At 47.3% G+C, this 23,520-nt stretch overlaps 1 protein-coding gene across 1 annotated transcript in view; it reads left to right on the plus strand.

Annotated features, from left to right (window-relative positions):
• Positions 1-23,520, plus strand: part of PTPRT (protein tyrosine phosphatase receptor type T) — a 668,669-nt gene that overhangs the window by 73,308 nt on the left and 571,841 nt on the right. The window contains exons 3-5 of the mRNA XM_054574063.1: positions 1,793-2,064; positions 14,239-14,320; positions 21,668-21,783. Of these exons, the coding sequence (XP_054430038.1) occupies positions 1,793-2,064; positions 14,239-14,320; positions 21,668-21,783 (470 nt within the window). The remainder of the gene's footprint in view (positions 1-1,792; positions 2,065-14,238; positions 14,321-21,667; positions 21,784-23,520) is intronic.

The following is a 23,520-nucleotide window of genomic DNA, read 5'->3' on the forward strand; positions in this document are numbered from 1 at the left end:
TATTTTTGGAATTAGGGTGAAAGAATGAGGCTACTTACAGCAATAGTGGCTCATTGAGGTTGAGGGTAAGTAGTCGTAAGGTTTCATTCTGCATTGAATATTATAGTGGTTAGAGTCGGTGGTTTTTCTAGGTGAGCATATTCATCCAGAATTGCCTGAGTTTATCTACTAGGTTTTATGGTGCAATTTATGTCACAGAATCATAGGGTTTGCAGCTACACAGTGCAGCCCTCAGAGTGATCAGGAAGTTTGCTCAGACATCTCAATTTTCCCAGGCCCTGTGTCACCGGCAGTGACGGGGAGCTCACTCTGTCTCCGGCAGTCTATCTACTTTGCATCAGTCCTAATTGTTAGACAGCGCTTTGCACTGAAATGTGCCTCTTGGTGGTTTCTCCCCTAGGTCTGCCCTGTCATATCCCTTTGTCAGTTAGTGGTTGCCATGGTAACGCCACCTAAGCTGCTGGGAGGGGACCCAGTGCCACACCGCACAGTGGTAAGCACCGACTCACACTCACAGTCCTAGCGTCGAGTGTGGTTCTGCTGCTACAGGTTGGGCTTGTGGGCCACGTGGCTGTGCTTCTCACTGTGTGGGTGGCATGCCTTGGCTCCTCACTCTCGGTTCTGCTCAGGACTCCTCCACGTCAGTCTGACCTCCATCCTGAACTGAAAGGGGCCACGGCTCCCTGGGGTGCATTCTTCTCATGAAACGTGACATCAGAGCAAGAGGACAAGCCCAGCGAGGCCCATGCTGTAGGCCGCTGCTTGAACTGTTTTGTTAGCATCCTGTTGGCCAAAGCAAGTGCAGTCCAAAGTCACAGGATGGGGACATGCCCACCACCCCTTCCGCAAAACCAGAGGCCAAGGACACAGATCCAGGGAGAGGAGGAGAACTAGAAACAACCCTTTAACCTGTCAGAGCAACTCCAGTGGGGCTCACATCCTTCTGAGGAAACAGCCTTTTAAATGCTGGAAAGGGGTAGTCATGTTTCCTGCAAACAGTAATAATAGCATCAGCTTTGAGGTTGGAGAGAATCTGGATCTCATCTCTCTCTGTCTGAGTGGTCCAGGGCAAGACACTCTGTCTTTAAATGCAATGAAAATCCTGTCTCCCAGGGTCATTCTGAAGGTTAAATTGAATAGTACATAAACAAGGCATCTAGCACCAGCCTGGTACTTCTTTAAGTGCTTAGTGTTACGTACCCTCCATTCCAGGCTGAACATCTTCCAGTTGGTTCTCATGTTTCTTGAGGCTCTTCCTTGCCGAGTTGAATATATTGTACATTAAAAAAAAAAATGCCCTCCTCTGATATATTCTCTGTACTGAATGCAAGGCTCCAGGTGGAATACATTGGAACAATGTCGCCTCCCTTATTGTCAAGGTTCTGTTTCCACTGAGACAGCCCAGACTTGTATGAGGTTATATTTCATTTCATTTTACCAGTGGAGGTTGCCATTAGCTGAATCCCAGGGTTTTTATTCCACGCCTCCTTCAGGAGCTGCTGAAAAAGTCTCTTCTATAAATGTTTACAAAGTGTCTACTTTGTAGAAACACAGTGTACATGTTACTCTCTCTTCAATCTTAAAACCAGCTTGTTGAATAGGGTTTTCCGTTCCCAGTTACAGAGGAGGATGCTCAGGTTGAGCAGGGTGATGTGGTTTCCTTGGGCTCACCCAGTCCCTCCCGGGGTGGTGACCTGATTTCTGGCCACTGTGCGGATGGGTGCAGCTGGTTTTCAGGAGGATTTTTCTTTCTCTCTCCTTGTCTACTTCCCGCCCCTCTGTGGGTCTCCAGGGTCCTTCATGATGGTGAATAGCTCCGGGAGGGCCTCTGGCCAGAAGGCCCACCTCCTCCTGCCAACGCTGAAGGAGAACGACACGCACTGCATCGATTTCCACTACTACTTCTCCAGCCGCGACCGGTCCAGCCCGGGCGCCTTGAATGTCTACGTGAAGGTGAACGGCGGGCCCCAGGGAAACCCCGTCTGGAACGTGTCCGGCGTCGTCACGGAGGGCTGGGTCAAGGCAGAGCTGGCCATCAGCACCTTCTGGCCACATTTCTACCAGGTATGGTGTTTTATCATGGTTTGACTTTTTAAAAAAGTAATCATTGACCTATATCCCTCTTGCCTGCCTAGAGTTGGTAAGTTGAGAAAGGACTGCATTTAATTGCTCTCATGTCTGTTCAACACCTGTTGACCAAGCCTCTCCTTCCAGCCAGGCCCTGCCTCCCTGGGGCTCAAGGTCTGGAGGAGGAGTCTAATGTATTAAGTAATGACAATGTAGCAGGTGCATTGGGCTCCCTAGCATGCTGGGGGAACGTAGGCATTGAAGCCTTTTGAAAAATAGTTGATGAGGGAGGGGCTATTATCTAATAGGAAGATGCCGTGATTCTCCTGTATAATAGGGGAGCAAGTGGGGGTTCAGATGGAGGGGCTAACTAATCAAAGTTCACCCCTGGAAACGAGGGGGTTTGGGGTGAAGGCAGTGAGGATGGCTTCTAAGAGGAGATGACAGCTAAGCTGAGTCTTGAAGGGCGAATAAGTAATTATGGGAAAAGGAAGAGAAAGGCATTTGAGTTGTCAGGGATCGGGCTGGCCACGGGCTTGTGGAGTGAGGGAAAGGTTTTGGCAGAGCTTGAAAACGCTAAGTCAGTAAAGGAGACATACAGGGAGCGGGGCCTACAGGGGCGACTCAGGCAGGAGGGCACTGGGTGCCAGGCTGCAGAGATTCAGTTTATTCTCCAGCCTGGAGCAGTGCTACTTAAACTATCTGTGGCGAAGGACCAGCTCCTTCCTCAACTCGTTGTGGGCTTACACTTTTTAGAGTCTTTTATTTATTGATTTTAGTTGAAAGAGAGAGAGAGGAAATGGGGGGAGAGAGAAAGAGACAGAGAGAGAGAGGGAGAGAAACGTCGATTCATTGTTCCACTTAGTGATACATTCATTGGTTACTTCTTGTATGTGCTCTGATAAGGGATCGAACCCACAATCTTGGTTTGTTGGGGTGACATTTATTGGTGTATTTGGTTAGACAGATGAACTAACTGGTCGGGGCTCAAAGACTTACACTTTTATAAATGGCAATAAAGATGTCACAGCAATGCCAAATTGCTGTGACGGTTTCTGAACAGCTCTCTCGCTTTTTCCTGCTCATCTCATTGTGGACTGGGGACAGTGCACAAGCTGCTGCCAGCCCATGAGCTCCAGGTCGTCTTGGCCTGGGACTGTTGAAAGATTGTTTTTCTTTTCCAAACAGCACTATCAAGGTACAATTTACATGTTATAGAATCCACTTATTTTAAGTGTGCAATCTAGCAGTTTTTAAATGAAGCTATTGAGTTGTGCAGTTATCACCGTAAACCAGTTTTAGAACATTTCATCACCCCCATACGTTCCCTTGTGCCTATTTCCAGTTAATCCCCATGCCCGCTGTTGAAAGTTTTAAAGTAAGAAGGTGACATAGTCAGATCTGCATTTGGGGGACATTTCTCTAGAGTCCGGAGCAGCAGATGGACCCGAGGGTGGTGGGATTAGTGGCCGGGAGCTTCTCAGACACTCCTCAGGTCACCACACGTGGTGTAATGCTTTCAGCTGTGTCATGAAAGCAGCCACAGACAATTTGTAAATGAGCGGATGCAGCTGTGTTCCAATAAAACTTTATGGACAAAAACAAATAGTGGGCCAGATTTGACCTCCAGGCTATAGTTTCCTGAACCTTGATGTAGGTGGTAGAGCCGAGGTTCACAGATGGACCACGAAGTCCAGGAGCCCCCAGTAAATCACTGGCGAAGCTGGTGTCTAGATGCCCCAGTTCCAAGACTCTCCCCCTAGACGGCTGAGTATAAATGCCAGGTCTTTCTGTGAGCCCATGGAGACCTTCAGGTCCCGATGAGAAGCCTGCTACCTAGGATCTGATGAAATGGGTACAGGTTGGGGCTGCAGGTGCAACTGTAATGAACAGGAAAAGCGACCCAGCAGAGGGACGGTCCCACTGTTGCCCATGCTCTTTGATGGGTGGGGAGGGCGTTTCTTGGACATCTCCACATCCCAGCTCCGTGGTGAGCATATTGCCTCTCACTTGTCCGTTAGGAAGTCCTGTGTTAGGTAGCAGCCCTCCCTGTGCTCCAGAATAGGGGATATTATCGGTAAACTGAGGTGCAGGCCCTGTGGCCCCAAGTTCCTTTTGCCACCTTGGGGGAAATAGCCTGCCCGTCCTGAGAACCTTCCCCTCCCCAGCGGTGCAGTGTTGGATGCATCTCACTGTCGCTCTGAATCACGGTGGTTTCGTGTGTCAGACGGCGAGGGTAACGGGCCCAAGGAGGGGTCTTCTGTGGGCCGCGCGGCAGGCCTGTACGTACCGCATGCCAGGCTGTCAGCCGCCTCGGCAGTTGTTGGAAGGCACAGGGAGGAAATGGAAGGGAGGGAAGGACAGAAAAGGAGGAAGAAGGCAGGAAGGAGACCCTTTTAAAAGAAATACTGCCTGTGGTTGAGCTGTCTCTTGGTAAACTCCAAGCCAGCCCTGTGTAAAGCAGCCTTATCTGGGAGAATTTTCTGATTTCTGACTTGTTGGACACTGTAGCAACATTACATTGCATTCATTTCCTCTGCTCCGAGCTTGGTGGGAAAAAGCCACTAATGCACTGAGAGCAGCAGTTTAGAAAAGACGTGTGTCAGACACACAAACACCTATACTACAGGCAGTAGCAGATAGTCCCCACGGGCGTACACACAGGGGCTCACACTCCTGCACACACACATGGGAGCACACGGGATCACACACCTGCACACACATGGGAGCACACGGGCTCGCACACCTGCACACACACGGGAGCACACGGGCTCACACACCTGCACACACACAGGAGCACATGGGCTCACACACCTGCACACACATGGGAGCACACAGGCTCACACACCTGCACACACACGGGAGCACACGGGCTCACACCTGCACACACACGGGAGCACACAGGGCTCACATGCTGGCACACACACACGGGAGCACATGGGCTTGCACACCTGCACACACACGGGAGCACACGGGCTCACACACCTGCACGCACACACGGGAGCACACAGGGCTCACATGCTGGCACACACACACACAGGAGCACACGGGGCTCACATGCTGGCACACACACGGGAGCACACGGGCTCGCACACCTGCACACGGGAGCACACGGGGCTCACATGCCGGCATGCTCCCAGCATCGCCACACACTGTGGCGCACCCACACTCTCATAGGTCTTGGGGATAGAAGATGGGCCCTATCAGGAGATTCAAAGACCCCTCAAAAATGGATGTTAAATTTCACTAGACCCCAAGCTCTGGCCCTGCATGGATGAATCTGTGGACTAAACGCAACTTTAGTTTGCAGCAGTGCTGGTCTTCACGTGCTAATGGCTTAGGCATTTACTTATTAAAGTTGCATTTCACAGTCCTAAAATAGACTCTTAGCTCCATAATAAAAAGGGAAACTTTATATTTCTTATTAGTGGCTTTCCGACACGAGGTTCAGCAGGGCCTGGGATGAGAATGTCCCTCTGCCATCCGCCCTCCCCCCACCTGCTGCCTCTCAGGTGGGCGGGGCTCATCCAATGCCACGGAAGCCCTGCTTCCAGAGCCTGCCCCGTTCCAGGTGATATTCATTCTGTTTCATGTTTTTAATGATTCTGAACTTTTCCATCTGAAGATTCTAAAAAATAAAAGAACTCTTCATTAATTTTGCCATCACTGGTTCCCGCTGGTCTCCGTCCCCGCCCAGGTGGAATTACCTTTCATTTGGCACGTGTGAGTGCTCCGTAGACCTCTGACATTTAGGACTCATCCTGACTTGAGTTCAGCTGGACTCGAAGCCCTTGCTCAGGAATCCCTCTGGCGCCTGGCACTCTGTAGGGTTAGTAACTTCATGCACAGTTCAGGAGGGCGCATGCCAGGGACAGAGCCACTGTCCCTGCTTGGGACTCCACCCCATCTCCTCTCATCCACCCACCCCTCTCCGCTAAGCAGCACACCCCGCTCCTTGTCTGTGCAGGCCTCCTGATTTCACCTGAAGCTATCCTTCCCCACGAAAATGCATGCGGGCCACTTCCTAGGAGGAGCCCTAGTTAGCCAGCAGTTTTCTCTTACCTTTGGAGAAAATATTTGCAGCCCCCTGTAATGTGTGCAGTATGAATTCTATGCTGGAGACTGCAACAGATGAGGATAAAACACCAAATCTTTTAAACTATGTCCTGACCTACCACACCCTCCCCCATGCATGCATACAGCCTGCTTTTTGGAAGGGTCGAGGGAGACTCATCCCTGAGCCTGCCTTACGGAGTTTCTTCCTGACTTTACCCAGCAACTCATGTCCAGGGAGAGGTTTGCCTCTTTCTGTGCAAGTCCCATTCCCCCACCATCAGGATGTCCCTGAGGTTCTAGGGGCTGGGGCATCTGCAGTCGGCAGTAGATCGACATGGCAGCCTTGGCATTGAAGAATGGCCCGCAGAGAAGCTGGGATCCCCAGCCTAGGCCTTCCGCCTCAGTCCCTGCCCCTCAGGGTCCCTGCCTCCGTATGCTGGCATGGAGCGTCACTGGGTGTTGGCAAGGCTCACTTCTGTCCCACTCCCTCCAGCCTGACCCCCCGGAAACAGACAGCACTATCCTTTACTTCCCTGATTCTTCTCCTACTCCTGGCTTTCATTCCTCAAGGAGTTTGGAGTTTCCTAGAGGGTCCTGGCATCCCATTGTCCCCTTGTGCGACCTGTCCCCAGCAAATGGACCTGGCCGGGTGTGGGATGGGGTCTTTCTGACCAGGGCCCCCACACCAGAAGCATGCTAATGGGGTGATCATCTCCATCTACGGCCTCAGCTGTCTTCTGACCTGAAGACAGGACTCTGATGATCCACAGGCCCAGACGTTTGTTGCCCAGGAGCCTGGCCTGAGGGGGGGGGGGTCATGCTGCAGCTATTTCTACCGCTTTGCCTGAACATACTAGAAGAAGCTCCCTTCTGCCATTCCTGTTTATTTGGGTGGTCTCCCGTCTTTGTCATCAACAGTGAGAATCCCGGGGGCCCCTCACATCTCCTGATGTCTGCACATCTCTGGCAGTGCTGCCTATGTGTGAGCTGCGCCTGCAGCGTCTTGCTGCAGCTAAACCTGATTTCTCCATTTGTGTTCCATAGCACTCTGCCCCATGGCCTCTTACAGAAGCTTCTCAAGGTCTAGCTCACATCTGGAGGTCTAATTGCATGGTCAGAAACTTGACCATGAACCTGGCAATGACTCATATTGCCAGATTCCCATTCAGAACTGTTAAGCATTCAATATGGCCAAGGTGATGTTTGGCGCTTTGAGGCTATGTGTGATTTCTAAAGGGTGACCCTGCCAGCTTTCTCCCAGCACCACGGCCTCTCCATGGCTGAGGGCTGCCATCCCATAAAACTTAGCGGCACATTCTGGCCACCATTTGAGGTCTCCCTCTCCATTGCCTGGAGCTGTGCTCGCCAGGGCTAGCCCTCACTTCTGGAAACAGGCAGCTGGCCCAGGAGCTTGGGTGCAAGCTGGCGGACTAGCCCCACTGCAGGAGTTCAGAGTTCAGGGCACTTGCCTCAGCAGCTGAGCCCAGGTGGGCCCTTGAGGGCCCAAGCCCATCCAGCGTGGACCTCCCTTCTTTTTTTTTTCTTTCCGGGGAAGAATGGTCCACTTCCACCACTGTCCCTGAGACACCGTCTTGTATCTGTGCCATTGACCCTCCACCCCCCAGGCATTGGGGAGTCTAACTCACGGCAGCTGGCATGATTTTTTTAGAAAAAAATCTAGTTCTGGAGTGGCCTGCTAAGGACAGGACCCTCCTGGCTCTGGCAGATTTTGTAAGTATGCTACTCTGAGCAGCCTGGCGGTGATGGGGAGGTGCTGCCCAGTTCTGTTCTGCGAGGTGCTTTATTCTCAGTTCCATTCAGGGCCTGCCTGTGGGTGTTAAAGTCCAGTAGATCCTAATGCTAATGTCTTGTGAGTCTTGAGCCTTCATCAAGGCTGTCGTGGGCTGTTGTGGTCCTCTCCTCCACGCTTCTGTACTCTCTTCCCCATTACCTTGCCCAGCTGCCTTGGCCACTGCAAGAATAGGTGCCTCTTTATTTCTACAGGCCTCCACGTGGGCCCAAAGTCCGGCCTCGACCAGTTTCTACAGTCATGACCCGCATCAGTGTCTGTTGCGTGTAGGAACTTTAGTGAAAGTTTGGGGTGGGGGTTCCAGGGGATGGTCATGTGGACAGTCCTTTACTTTCTCTCTCCCCCAAGATCTACCACCATTCCCTGCTTTTCCCTCTCATTTCCATTCCTGTCTTCAGCCAAGAGAAATGGTTTAAGTAACACTTATCAGTGTCTTACCATGTGTATTGTAAGCTCTGTAGAATTATGAACTTGTTTAATGGGAAACCAGGACTTTTTTCTTTGTTTCTTACAGAATATCATTTTTCCACATTTGAGAAACCTGAATCTTATCTACCCCAGTGCTTTACAGGAACTGTCCCAAGAGGAATTCTGATGAATAAAAGATCCTCTGTCTTGTTATAGAATTCTTATTCTTGCAAAGGGAAGGAGAGAGAACAGTGAACCAATGTATGTTTCACTATCACACATCCATTCTCCTGTGACAAGCCTTGTGTTCGTTCATGGAATATTTATTAATAATTATGATATAGGTTAAATACTGGGTGATAATATAAGAAACAGAGGGTTGGAAGAATTTAATTAAGTTCAACTTTGATTCACTGGGATAAAAGTCAGAATTCTGCTTAACCTGGTGTTTTGGTTAAATGAGAGTTGGCAAGCTTCTCACCGAAGTTTAGTAATGAGTATGGCCGTGTGCTGTGAACTGGGAGACCTGAACCTCCGTCCTCAGACCATCTCTGGCTTCCTTTCTGAGCTTGGTATTTCAACTGGTCTCACTTATTAGGGCTGTTGAGAGGCTAGATCAAGACCATGTAATAGTCAATATTGCAGACCTTTATTATTGTGATTATATTCTCTGATTTTATTATTTTTATTATCATTCAGCTTTAGTGGATGAGGTACCCTTTCTGGTCAATACCAATTCCTCCCCTGGTATCCTGACCCCATTTGACTCCTGTGCCTTCTAGAATCTTGTTTCCTCTGCCCTTCACGCCATTAAATTCTATGCTACCTCCATGATTCGTTTCTCTCTACTTAAAATCATGTTCCAATCTCTACCATCCTAAAAAATAAATTCCCTATTAGGCTTCTAGCCCTTGGCTTTGGGCCTGAGCCCTCTTCTTTGAACTATCTACTCTGACTTTCAAGGTGACCTCATCTAGTTCTATAACTTTAAATGACATTCAGATGCCAAAGCTACCACATTTGTAACTCTGGTTCCTAAATTACCCTTAAGCTTCAGAAATGTAACATCAGGTTCCTGCTCAACATATCCATTAAGATACTTAATTGCCATTGCAACTTAACATGGCCAAAAGGAAATCTGGACATAGCCGTGCCTGTGTGCCTGTGCACGCACGTTCATTGTGTCATTTTCCCTTTGTCAATGAATGACACGAGAATTAGCCTAGAAGCTCAAGCTCCAAATTGAAGAGTGCTCTTTGAGTCTTCTCTTCCCTTCACTCTTCTGCTATTTATCTAACAGCATTTTTTTTTGTCTCTACTTTCGAAATATCTCTCAAACCATCAGCTGTTATTCTCCATAGCCACCAGCCATCAAAGCTATCCTCATCTTTTGATTGGATGACTACAATAGCCAAGTGATAGGTCTATTTGTTTCATTCTTTCCCAGCTGCCCACCTCCTTGTCAGTCATTTTCCACAGATTGGTCAGAATGATCCTTCCAGAATGTAAATGAGAGCATGCCACTTCCCTGCTTTAAATCTTTCAGTGACTTAGAAGAAAATTCAAGCTCCCTAGTAAGCCTTATAAGACCCCATGTCATTAAAAAAATTCTTGCATTCGTAGATTATCATCATTCTGACTTCATCTTTTGTTAATTGCCTCCTGAGGTCATTTGCCAATTTTTCCTTTGGAGAGTTTATTCTGTTGAGTCTCAAGAATTCTTTACACAAAACAGGTTGTTAACCTTTTTGCTGGCACATATATTACAGATATTTTTTTTCAACTTGCCATTTAAGTTTTAATTTTGTTTCAGATTTTGTTAACATACAAAACATACTTTGACATCACAGTTTTAAAGAAGGTATTCTATATTTAAGAAATGCATAATATTTTGATGTTAAGAAATTGATTTTTAAGCATTTATCATCAATTTCTAAGTTTAGTGAAATTGGTTAGAAAATGTACAGACCCAAACCTATATGGTTTCTTCTTTAACAGATTGATTGAAGTTATACTTTAGCCTGTAAATAACCCATGAACATTTGAACAGAAATTTCATTCTCTGTATTCATTAACATTTGTTTAGCAAATGCATTATTATATTATATACATACTTGATAGATGTATTTTTTCCCCTAGTTGGGTGCCCAGGATCTAAAACATGGGTTAAGTAAATATAAATGGATTTTATTTAAAATATAACTATTTGTTTTTTTCATCATTTTCTCCTTTTAAATCTAATAACTCATGAATTCTTTCAAATGACCATTTCAATCCACTTAATGGTTTTTATTTTTCTTTTGGTTTAAATTCTACTTTGATGCTTTTACATTGTTTTTGCAACAGCTGTTTTCTGTTTATTTGTGTTTCCCTATTATTTTCCTTGTTCAACTTGTTATTCTTAAGGTTACTGAGTCATTCTGTTTAGGTGTTTATCTTAGAGCATACAATTAGACTTCATCTATTTAGACAGTCTGAGAGTTTGTCTCTATTTTAACCTATTTATATTTCTTGTCACAAATATCTTCTGTTAACTTTTGTCATTTTTTATTATACAGTTTGAATGCTCTTATACTATTTCTTTATAAATATATTTTCTGTATTTGCTCTTTTACTGTTTTCCCTTAGGACTTTCCTTTTGGTTTGCTTTGAATTATTAAAAATATAACTAGATATATGGTCATTGATGGAAAGGCCTTCTGCTGCCTTCCTCCTCCATGGGACAAGGCAGCTTTCCCACTTTGATTTCTGCAAACTCTTCCCCGTGCTTCCTGCACAATTTTCTTTGTTAACTCTCTCTGAAGGGCCCTGGCAGCTCTGCAGCGTGGTTGTCATGCTGGTGCCAGCTGCGTTATGTTTGGTGTGACTCTTATTTCCAAGTCACTTTACATAGGTTGACTTAGAGAAAGCCGCCTCTTCACAGCCGTCACCCCCTCTACCCCAGTCCCCTGCTCACCGGTTACACCCCACGGGGACCACTGACCTCTGAGTCCACGAACCTGGAGTTGACTGCGTGGACCACAGAACATTCTGCATGGAGGTGGCGTTCCTGTTGGTCTCATCACCCACCTTACATTCCACCTACAGGCTTGAACTGCGGAGTCAAAGACAGGAGGGAGAGGCTCCGTTCCGTAGGCAGGTGAGGTGCTAGAGATGAGAGGCAGTGAAGATTTGATCCAGAGCAGTGGCGCTGATGTCCGAATGGTGTGGCCTGCAAAATAGTTGCTCCATATGGTTCATCTTAGTAGCAGAGATGGAAAGATGTGGGCAGATTTTAGAAATACTGAGAAGACAGAATCAGAAGAGAAAATGAATGTGAGGAGCGAGGCTGAAGGAGAAGCCCAGGCAGGTTCCCAAATCCCAATCTTCAGTGACGTGGCGGGTCATAGTACAAGCCACCGAGGTCTGTATTCCAGGAAGGATGGCCCCCTCGGCAATGAGGGAGAGTTTGAAAAGAAGGCTCTTCAGATCAGTGGCGGTTTGAGTTTGAGAATCTAGGGGACCTCGAGGTGGAAATACAAATCTGTGAGTTGGATAAGTGAGACAGATGTTTAGGTTTTTAAAAGATCTGGAGCGGAGAGCTAGGCATGGATGGGTATTATCAGTGATTTGCAGCCATTGAAGGAAGAGTGTGTGCAGTAATAAAAAAAAGAAAAAGAAAGGAATGAAAAAAATGAGTAGAGGAGGCCCACATTTGAAGGCTGAATGTAGGAGAAGTACTTAAAAGAAAACTATGGTAGAATGGTCCTAGATTTATGAGAAAACTTATGAGAATGGAGTATCACCAGAGCCTAAATAGAGACAGACCCAGAAAGGGAGAAGCTGTGATCATTGACAGTTGTAGAAAAATGGTCAATTATTAATAATTACAGCAAATATTTATTGAGAACCTACCATGTGCACACATTGTTCTAAGTAGTGTATTAACTCCTTTCATCTGAAAACTTACCCAGTAAGGTAGACACTATAATTACAGATGAGGGAACTGAGGCACAGAGCAGTAAGGTAACTTGCCCAAGGTTACACACTACTCAGTGGTGTAGCCTGCACTGGAGCCCAGGCATTCTGATCTGGAGTCTGAGAACTACACTGTCTTCCTTCTTACAGTAAGATAAAGATTGAAATATATCTGTTGGCTTTAGCAATTAAGAGGTTATAAAACTGCTATGAGAGCAGTTTTAGGGGAGTGCTGGGCACAGAGTCCAGATGCCAGTAGGCTGAAGTTTTACGGTGGGAAGTAAGGAAGTGATGAGAGTCAATGAAGATAAAACTAAGGAGAATTTTAAATATGATTGATACACAACTGGATTAAACCAGAGAAGAACCCACTGTGAAACGGTAGCATTTAAAGAGTAAGAGAAACCCAAGCATTTACATAAGTCAAGGTCAAGGATAGGACAGGTTTGGCGATGTAGGATTAGAATAGAGAGCGCCAAGAAGAAGCAAGAAATGCCCAGAACACCTAGCACAGAGGAGGCAGTGGGTGGCGTTTAGGAACCTGACTTGTGTGTAATCTAAACTATGTTGATTAGACTGATGGGTAAGAAGTTAGGAGTCAGCCCCTCTCTTGTCCTCTTGCCTCTTGAAGATGTGGTGTGGGTACCTGCTGGGACTGATTGGGTGATATTGAAAGGGGAACGTCTGTGTGGGACACAGGAGTGGAGAAGGCAGTAAGGCAATAGGCTTGCCAAAGTCATAATGAGGGTACTAAGGAACTGGGGCTCTAGGTGAGACCGGTATGGGTGATTATCCAATATGGTGGGGGTGCCCTGTGCTTGCTGATAACAGAAGGAGGTCCAGGCAGGCCTATGGACTCTAGGAAAGTTGAGTTTCAGGGTACCATGTGAGCCTGAGGGGAGGGTTTGAGAGGAGTGAGCTGGGAGAGGGGCAGGGGGTAGGAGGCTGTGCCAAAATACAGGAAGTTGGAATTTCCAGTTTCTGGCTGGAGGACAAGTCTGAGCCTGTGGCTGATGCTGAGTGGAAGACAAGGCCATTGGAATGAGGGAGATCAGGAGTTGGGCAGGTGGTCCCCGCAGGTAGTCACAGCTCCTCGATGAAGGTAGAGGTCAGATGACAAAGAAAGCTGTTAACTGAGCCGTAAAACTGTTATTGAAATAAGCAGTTTGGGTGGGAGTCAGAATGGAGAATTAAAAAAAAAAAAATGTTTCCCCTTGGATTCCCAGATACCAGCAGTTGTGCATAGGGCTTATTTTTGAAAGGTGTTATTAAGAAATTCCAATGGGGCCCTGGCTGGTGTGGCTCAGTGGATTAAGCGCCGGCCTGCCAACCAAAGGGTAGCTGGTTTGATTCCTAGTCAGGGTACATGCCTGGGTTGTGGGCCAATTCCCCAGTAGGGGGCACTTGAGAGGCAACCACACATTGATATTTCCCTCTCTTTCTCCCTCCCTTCCCTGTTTCTAAAAATAAATAAATACAATCTTAAAAAACAAATTAAGATGTACTATGTTCCTTGGGGATATGGAATCAAATCAGGACAAGCCCTCTTTTCCTTATGGTAGCTTCCAAGGTAAGCTCCTCCCCTACCATTTGTAAGAAGATGGGGTATTGAAACAAGGAGAAAGCTGCAGATTGGGGTCTCCAGGCCATAGTTTGGTTGTTTTCCTGCATCCAAGCGTTATTTCTGAAATCCATTAAAAATGTTCCATGTGGCTGATTCTTCTTTTGCTAGTCATCAGAGTGTGGCCTTTCTACCTTGTTTTGAAGATCTAAGTCAGTTGCTGGGATAGCGTCGTAGGCCCCTTTCTAGCGTATAAGGCCTCTTTAGGTGGTTCTGATGGGAAGCAGAATCATAAAGGGATTTGGGGCTGAGAAGATTCCTGTGACCACTGCCTACAACCACCTCTGTGAAATTGACTCCCGCCCTGTGTGTGTTGCAGGTGATATTTGAATCCGTCTCTTTGAAAGGTCATCCTGGCTACATCGCTGTGGACGAGGTCCGGGTCCTCGCTCATCCATGCAGTAAGTCCGTTCCCCCACTCCGAGCACAGCTAGGCTGGGTAGCTTGGAGGCTGCACCCCCGACCCCATTCATTCAGCTCACAAACATCTCTCACTCCCTCTGTTTTTTAATTCTTCAGAAGTGCTTATGTACTCAATGCAATCAGTCCTGAATAAATCCGTAATTTTGCCAGCCTGTTCAACAGGCAGCACCTACAGGAATTTGCAGAGACTGGCAAAACATGTTCGTTTGAATCTTTCTCCATTATTAAGGCAGTCTACAGTTCTGATTGTTTATTAGTGGGATTCAGACCACTGAAGTGGAAGAATTAGAGGGCTTTGGATAGAATTGTGTGCAATTGTCTTAAAAAAAGAATACCACCAAAACACTGAGCAAATTAGCACACTGTTCACTCACAGGGAAAAGTACCCCAAAGCTATTAATTTTTTAAAAGTAATTTTAAATACACTCATCAGCTCTGTGTAGGCGTAGAGAAAGATTTCTCACAGTGTTTAGTACTTATGGTACAGTGTCAAGAGTCCTCAAGGGCAAACCACTCCTCCGTGCCCATCAAGTTTCCCCTTGAACTTCTCTCTCTTTGCTACATTATTGTAAGATATTTGAGTGTGTTTGAGCAAGGAGCTGTGGTTCCTGGATTCATTAAATCCCAGCGGGAACAAATCCTGGGTGTAGGAAGTTGAGATGACATCATATCGCATTTGGTGGGGGAAAGAGCTGTAATCAAAGGGTTGTGCGTGGGGATTAGGGCAGCCCCAGGAGGGCTGGTTGGGATGCCAGCCCCATTAGTTTGTTAGTGTTCTGCACGCTGGAGATTCTCATCAGTTTCTCAGCAGCCATCTGGTTCCAGGCAGCTCTTAGTAGGGCTCTTTACATGCCCTCCTTCTTGCCGTGAGTTATGCTGTTGGCTCCAGCAATTTGCTGTGCCCTTGAGAGACGTCACCGGCCCTGTCCCTATGTGACTTTCAGCCCTTCCGTGTTGGGGCTGTTCTCACTTCAGCCCCGTCCATGCTGCTTTACTCAAAATGACTCTTCCTACTTTGGCTGCAATGAATTTGTCAGAGCCTTGAACGTCCCTAGAATGCCACTGTTGGTCTCACTTTCTTCGAGCACCTTCTCTGGTGGAAATTGGGTCAAGTTCCAAGGGGCTGGAGTGAGACAGTATTTGAGTTTGGTGTCACGCAAGGCACCCTTCCTTCCCAGAAATCGGCTGCATCTCAGAAATGCTGAGGTCCTGCGCACTCTCCACTACTCTCTCTGGCTTACCGTCCCTCCTACCCTCGGAGTTACTTCCTGAGTGTTTGGAAGTTTCTCAGATGGGTCTGTCCATTCAGTCATGCCTGGCAAACGCCTCTGCTGAACCAGGCCTTCTTGTGAAAAGGGTCCCAGAAGTCCCCCAACCCTCACTATGCAGGGTTCACCTACTGGGTATGCAGATGAGTCCCCTTTACCAGGATTGGCCATCCCCTCCTCCAATCCCTGAATCAGCGTCAGCAGCCCCTTGGAGAATGAGCTTCGACCTCAGTCTAGGCAGCCGCATCGGGAGATGTCGCTCAGCCTGTTGTCCACCTCACCTGACACACGCAGCCCTGTACAGCCATCCGTTCTGAGGCCGTCTCTCTGTCATAAGGCTTGGTCTTCCCCAGCCCCGCCCACATCTCCCCCTCAGAGAGGACACCCACCTGTGGTGCACCCAGCTGCGCTCCTGCTGCTCACCCTGCGCCTGACGCGTGCCCTTGCTCGTCCTAGCAGGCGGTGTTAGCCTCTTCCCAGGAGAACCTGGCCTGGCGCTCTCTCCCCGCGCCCAGAGCTCTGTGCTCTGATGAGAACTTTTACCAGCCCCACAAGGCCCAGCCGTACACCTCTCTCTTGCCTCAGCCTCAGCTACCTTTTGGGGCAGATGGTAAAGCTCTGCCTTGACTCCAAGCACTGTTCATGGTTTGTGATTGCAGCCGAATGTTTCCTTCTCTTGGAGGAATCTCCCTGGGAGAGGGTTCCTGGGAGGGCACGCGGATGCCTTTCCAGCCCCGCAGTCTCCTGGCTCCTCTCGGAGCCCTCCTGTCGCCGGGGCTGCTCCTGAATTTAGGGTTCTCCTGGCAGCCTCACAGTCCTCCTGCCGAGGGGTGCGTATTGCATGGTTACGGAATGCCCGAGCGCCAGTTACCCAGCAAATGGGCTGTAACTCAGGAAGACGTGACCCTGGCTGTGTCCCTGCATGATGTGCTCCAGCTGAGTTCAACCTCGACGGCTTAAGCGGCTGAAACTTAAACTTCCCCGGAATTAAAATGATTTTTGAGGGCCCTGTGACAGTGGCTGGAATTGGGCAAATTCCATTGAACTATATGGACAGATGCTGGCAGTGCATGCAGTCCTCGGAGATCTGGTCCCTGCTCATGAGTCACGTGGAATCAAGCAGGGCCTAGCAAAGGCCCCTTCCCAAGGACCCATGCTCAGTCCGAGCCCAGTCCAGGTGTCTGCCCCTTCTTTCTTTCAGCAGGTGAAGTGTTGAGCATTAGCTATGTGTCAGGAACTTCGGCTGGACACAGGGGATACTTAAGTGATCAAGATAGATTAGGTCCTTGTTTCCACAGTGTGTACTTAGCAGAGGGAGGAAAGACACTAAATAAATAATACTTAATAAGTCACTAATGTAGTTTCATGTTGTGATAAGCGCTACGGCTATAATAAATGTGAGTGACTGGGATAGGGGAGGCTCTGGGTGGCTCAGGGGCCATGTGGCCAGGGGCCATGTCTTGGAAGATGTAATGTGGGCTGAGCCCCGAGTCTTAAGAAGGAATTCACTGCATAACGACTCAGGGAGGGGCCTTCTGGATGGAAAAAACAGTAAGTGCAGAGGCCTTGCTGTGGGGAGTCAGCTCGACGAGGTGAGTAAGCATCCTGGGCATTGTGAGCACAGGGACAGTGGTCGGAGCGAACACTGGGGGGCGACGCTGGGCCTGCCCAGGCAGAGCCCTGAGTCATCAGGACCAGTTTCCGTTCCAATCTAAGTGCAGGGAGTGTGACTGGGGAATAGGGTATAAGTTAGGAGATGCATTAGAAAGTTCTGGCGTCATGCAAGAGATCATGGCGGCCTGGGCCAGGGGAGTGGAGAGGCATCCAGCTTGTCATTCGACAAGTGTCTACGGAGCAGGAACTCTCGGCCCAACACTAGTCTGGGTTTATGGGAGGAAGGCAGAGTCATTCTCTGCCCTCAGGGTTTTCCCTTGAGTGAAAGGGACTGGAATATAAACAAATAATCAGGAAATTATATGACCTCTAACGGATGCTGTATGAGTTTGCTAAGGCTGCCATAACAAAATACATGCCATGGTCTGGGGGCTTAAACAGAAATCATGTCCCCCCAGTCCTGGAGGCCAGAAGTCCAAGATGAAGACGGCAGGCTTGGTTTCTCCCATGGGCGCTCGTATGCTGCCTCGTTTGCTTGTGGACAGCTGCTTTCTCACTCTGCCTTCACGTGTGTGTCTGTGCGCGTCCAGATTCCCTCCTCTTATGGGGACACCCATCGGGGGATCAGGGCCTACGTTAACAGCCTCATTTTGCTTTAATCAGTTCATTAAAGACTCTGTCACCAAATGTAGTCCCAGGATGCAGCATTGGGGCCTCAACAGGAATCTGGGGGTACACAAGTCAGCTCATAGCAGATGGTAAGCCATGCTATGAAGAAACATAAAACACAGAGACAGAGGGAGGTGGACCAGTGAGAGATACGTTTAAGAGGCAAAGCCAACTGGTTCTATGTGTCCGGTTAGATTGGGAGCTAGAGGCATCAGAACTGGTGCATCCCCCTTGTGGCTTAAGCTACTGGTGTGAATCGGGAGAACTGAGTTCTGCCTTCCGAAGCAGTGACCGTGCATGCATCCTAGGGCTGCTCACAGGGTGACACATCATGCGGCCTGCTAGTGGTTTCCCAGCTGTCCACTGGACGGATAATTCTTTTTCTCCAACTCCAGCCTTAATATTAATGCATTTATAACTTTAGTGAGATGGTGAAAAATTTCACTAGATTGAGAAGCGTGCATCCTCCTTATGTCAGGCTTTTAAAATCTCCACTTCCATCCTCCGAAACCCTATTTCTCTGACCATGTGGCCTGTGTTTATCAATAAGTATTCCAAAAGTTCCAGGGGGGTTAGTACCCAATTTGTAATTGTGTCCTTGATTGATTTAAGCTGAAGTTAGGGTTTTAAATGCTTGTCTCACAGCTTCCAAAACAGTGACTGATAGGCATAACACTCAAAGGAAATTATTTTCTCTTACAAACTGAAACCTCTTGTCTGTATTTTATAGCCCATTTAACATTTTTGTGTTATTTGAAAATTATTTCAGCCATTGTCGTTTCTCGGTGCTAGCCAGTGGCAAGGCCACTGTAGTTATAACTGCACGAGAAATGTCAGTCCAATTTTCCACTCAGTTTCCAAGTTTCTAGCTCCTAAGTTGACTTTTAGAATTTTTTAAACTTTTATTTTCCATACCAACCTTGCGGGACAATGTCACTGAACCCGTGGAGCGTCGGCACCACATTTCTAATGTATGTACTGAGCTTTCTCCTCAATTGTGTGGCTTCCTACTGAGCGCTGTCAGGTTTAAAGAGCGAGATAAAGGGCACAATAATATGTCTTCAGGTGCTGCAATGACATCTGTGGGAGTTTAAATGTCACCAACATCAAGGTATTTTGCCCCAAACGCATGGCTGTTTTCTGTTAACCCCATTCAGCGGGATTCCATTTTCAGGGTGCTGGTACTCAGTGGGGAGTGAGTGTGAAATGCTTAAAACCATAAGCTGGTGGCAGTCTGGGTCCTAAGGTCACCTGTATTTGGTCGAAGGTCGGTGAGTTGAAGCTGGCGGAATAATTTTTTCTCCCTGAGCTGTAGATGCTGGGCAAAATAACAGTTGAGAGAGAAGAGGGCTCGGGAGTGAACAGGAGGCTGGGGATCAGGATAGGAGGAGGATCGGAGAGACCAGGAGCTCAGAGAAGTGGACCAAACAGGTTCCCTATAGAAGGAGAATATCCAGAGAGAGAGAAATCTGTCATAACCTGGGGATGAGACCAGGGCTCAAAGATCGGAGATCATCATTGTTTCATAGTGATGAATATTAAGGGAGTGCCACTAAGCCTCTAAATTCTTTACCAGTGAACCTAGAAGTGGGAGAAGAAGACGGATGGAAAATGAAAGAATTAAGGCCAAAGGTCTGCTGCCTCAAAGGAGAAAGGGGAGTGAGAAGAAAGCAGGGGCACTGATCCAGAGAAGAGCCATTTCTAGTTGCACAAATCCCAGAGGCTGATCCATTTGCTCAATGTCCCCCACGAGTAAGGAGAGGCATCCCTTTATAAAACCCAACACGAAGCCTCCCAACATTATTGCGAAGACTCTGAGCTTCCTCCCTTAATGGATTAGATGTTCCCTTTCCTCTTTAGACCCCTGGCATAAACAGGCTTTGGGTTCACAGTATTTCCACACGAAGAATTGAGTTGAACTGATAATTCCAAAAATAACTTTACAAATTATATAGGTGAGTGGAAAGGAAACAATTTCAGACAATCAAAGCAGCATGACATTCGTCAGGTTGACTAGATGCAAGGAATCTTCAGCTCTGAGAAGCCCACAAGGAGAGGTCCTCCTTGGGCCTTAGAGTATTGACTCCACTTTAACTTGTCGGGTCCCAGAAGTACCAGGAGAGGTATCTAAGCTGTTGTTATTTGTTTAAAAACCTGAGCAGGAGGTAAATGCTTTTGCATCATGAGTCTGTCTGATCTCATCAAGGTTGTTGGTTTTGCTGAGCTCTACAGGCGGTGACAGAGTTTGGTAGACCAGACAGTTTAGAGGGTGAAGCCCATGGGTAGAAATGGCAAGGAAAGGATCGTTTGTGATAAAATATTTGGGTGCGATGACAGGAGCCTGGGGAGTCAGCACAGTCTTGCCTATGAGCCCTTTCTTTGGACTCTGGGGCCGAGGTGGCACCACTGACCTTCCGTTGCCCAGGAAGCAAGCAAATGTGCTCGTTAAGTGCTGATTTGGGCGCTAAAAATGGATCTGGTCTGAATTCTGTTTCTGTCATTAATGCTGTGTAGCCTTGGCATATTAAACTTAGCTTTGGTTTCTGCTTCTCTAAAAGGGAAATAATATTAGTGTTTGCTTTACAGGAATGTTATGAAGTTAAATTAGATAAAATATCTAAAGCATTTATCACAGTACCTGGTATTGTGGGAGCTTTGAGTAAATGCCATTATCATTATTATTTGTCTCTCTGGATATTTGACTCGCTGTGGAAAGATGGCCAAAGGCCCTTGTTGAACCTCCCCAATCCTCTTAACAACCCTCCATTGACTCTCGCTCTGAGGGTAGTTGATGTGATAGGGTCCATGGCATTTTTGCACCTCAATGAAGAAACTGATTCTTCTAGGTGTAGGTTATCCACCCACTCATCTATGAAGAACCCGCATAGGTGAGGACTTGTCTCCCCAAACAAGGAAAGAGGTGAACCCAAGTTACCCAACACAAAATATATGTTTAATTCTAGAACTCCTTGCTTGTGGACACCGAGTTTTGTTTGAACGTCACCACTTCTGCTATGCCAAGTCCCCGGAGTGAATGTCCTGCCTCCCTCCCGTCTTTAGGAGACACTATAGTTAGAGGGAAGAATGTAGGCTCTGAATGTTTCTTGAAGTTTCTGTGCCATAGTTCACGTACTGTGAAATAGAGATAATACCACCACCAGCTGCATTGGTTTAAATGAGTTACAGTGTAGATACACACAGGCCGCACTAAGTGAATGAAAGCTACTGGCAATCTCTTCCCTTCTCAGCATCTTCCTCATCAGCGTCTTCACCAAGGCCAGGTGTGGAGGTCTGTGGCCCAGAGGCGCTTTCTTCTTTCTGCTCACCCAGGCAGCAAGGAGGAATCTTCTGTGCTGAGCCCCTTCCCCGAACTTCTTCTTCCCCACATGATGGTATTGCCCAGCAGTTAATAATATGGATTTAACGTTCTCTGAGACCTGCATTCATGTCTCGGCTCCCCCACTACCTGACTGTCCGACTGTGCCAAACTAGGTAACTTCTCTGAGCCTTAATTTTCTGACCTGTGAAATGGAAATACTGCCCACCTTATGGCTTTTTGTGAGATTTTAGGCAAGAGGATGCATGTAGAGCTCTTAGGACATGCCTGGTTCATCGTAAGTGATCAGTCAACAGTGGCTCTTCACTGAGCCAGGCCACTGCCCAGGAACAAATTCCCCCCGGCCTGGTGTCTCTCCTGAGCTGCCGTGTGCTTGCAGAGAAGGCGGTTCAGGCTGTCGAATTCTGTCCTCACGTGTTCTTTGGTTTCTCTCTTAGGAAAAGCACCTCACTTTCTGCGGCTCCAAAATGTTGAGGTGAATGTGGGGCAGAACGCCACGTTTCAGTGCATTGCTGGCGGGAAGTGGTCTCAGCATGACAAACTGTGGCTCCAGGTAAGGATGGGAGAGGCCCCGCCTCACACCTGCTCACCTGTTTGCAAGGGACAGACGTGTGTGCTGTGATGAGGGGCTTGGTAGGGAAGAGGGTGGGATGTATTTTGAGTACCTTGGCTCCTTGGATGATATTTAGCATCCATGAGCCTGTTGAATATTAACTCCAGTTTTGTTGTGTAAGCATCAATATACCTCTTTTATAGGTGGAGAACCTGAGGCCACACACATAGGAGTGCCAGAAGTAGACCTTTCCAAATTGCCATCTAACAAACTTTGTCCCTTAAGCCCTGATTCCCAGGGCTAAGGCAAACTAATATTTTAGATTCTGGGTACATTTCCATTTCTATGTGACTTTTAGAATCACTTTGTCAATTTCTACAAAAAGGCTTATGGGATTTTGATGGGGACTGATTGCAGCAAATCTATTGCTCACTTAGGGGAAAACTGACATCTTAGCAGTAACAAGTATTCTGACCATGAACGTGGTATATATCTTCACTTATTTAAGATCTGTGATTTTACTTAGTAAGGCTTTGTAATTTTCGCTGTACACATCTTACGCATCTTTTGTCAAGACTTATCCCTAAGCACCTCATATTTTTGATGCTAGTGTAAAAGGCATTTAAAAAGTTTTAATTTCATATATTTTATTTCTAGTACATAGATATCCAGTTGACTGTCATGTATTGATCTTATATCCTGCAACCTGTTAGATTTACCGTGGCAATTTAAATTCAAATTTATAAAATAAACTTCAGATGTCAGGTGCCCAGCTGCACTAGCCACACTTCAGGCGCGCTGTAGCCACAATGTTGGTCAAGTGCAAGTTCAAGAGCATTTTTGACATTGTAGAAACGCCTTATTGGAGAGCATAGCTCTAGAAAGATACCACTTCTGATTCAAGGAAACAGGAGTATTGCTTGAAAGAAGCTGACTCCAGTTACCTCCAACTTCATGTATTAAGAGACCTCTATCATTTCCTCTGATGGGTACAGTTGGGATATCGGTCCCTAACTCATGCCCAGCACAGTTCGATGGGAATTTGTAGTGTCGCATCTCCTCTTGTATTTGAGCACATCTCCTGCGGTTGGAAAATCCCTGGGCACGGAGCACATCTAGGGGCTAGCAGTTCTTCCTTGCCCATGAAAATCACAGTAATGCATGCCCATCTTGCTTCCCCAGGCTGCCTACAGACCACAGGAGAGCAAAGCGCGCTTCCCTGTGCCGCTCAAGTGTTAAGTAGTGTTACTCTTTTCATTATAATTAGTACTAAAATGCATCAGACTCCCAAGCAGCTTTGTCATTTTAATGGCATTGCCTGAGTTGAGTCATCAGAATGAGATGGGACAATATTTGGGCACCTTTGTGTGGGTTTCCTAATTATTTGAGGATCGTTATTGCTGTGCTTGTGAGTTTCACGCCCCAAACCTTGAGTCTATCAGCGGAAGGATGTTAAATCAGGATGCAGTTAAAGTTTTGAAGGAAGTAGGTGGGAACACACAGTGTGGAGCTCTTGCACATCTTATTTATCTACTTTTCAGTGTAAACCAAATCCTGTTTCACAGAATACTTTTCAGGTGGCTTACAGTGAGACATAGAACATGACAAGATAGCAGAAATTAAAAGCGAGGCAGCACGAGATAGAAGGGAAAGAATACACCAGAGCTGGAAAGAATGCTGAAACGGTGTTTCTCCACGTCTGCTGCTTGCGTGGGCCACAGCAGCCCAGCTGCCAAC

This window comes from Pteronotus mesoamericanus, unplaced genomic scaffold, assembly GCF_021234165.1.
Source record: "Pteronotus mesoamericanus isolate MK-2021 breed Mesoamerican mustached bat unplaced genomic scaffold, CSHL_Meso_final contig_25, whole genome shotgun sequence".
Taxonomy (NCBI): domain Eukaryota; kingdom Metazoa; phylum Chordata; class Mammalia; order Chiroptera; family Mormoopidae; genus Pteronotus; species Pteronotus mesoamericanus.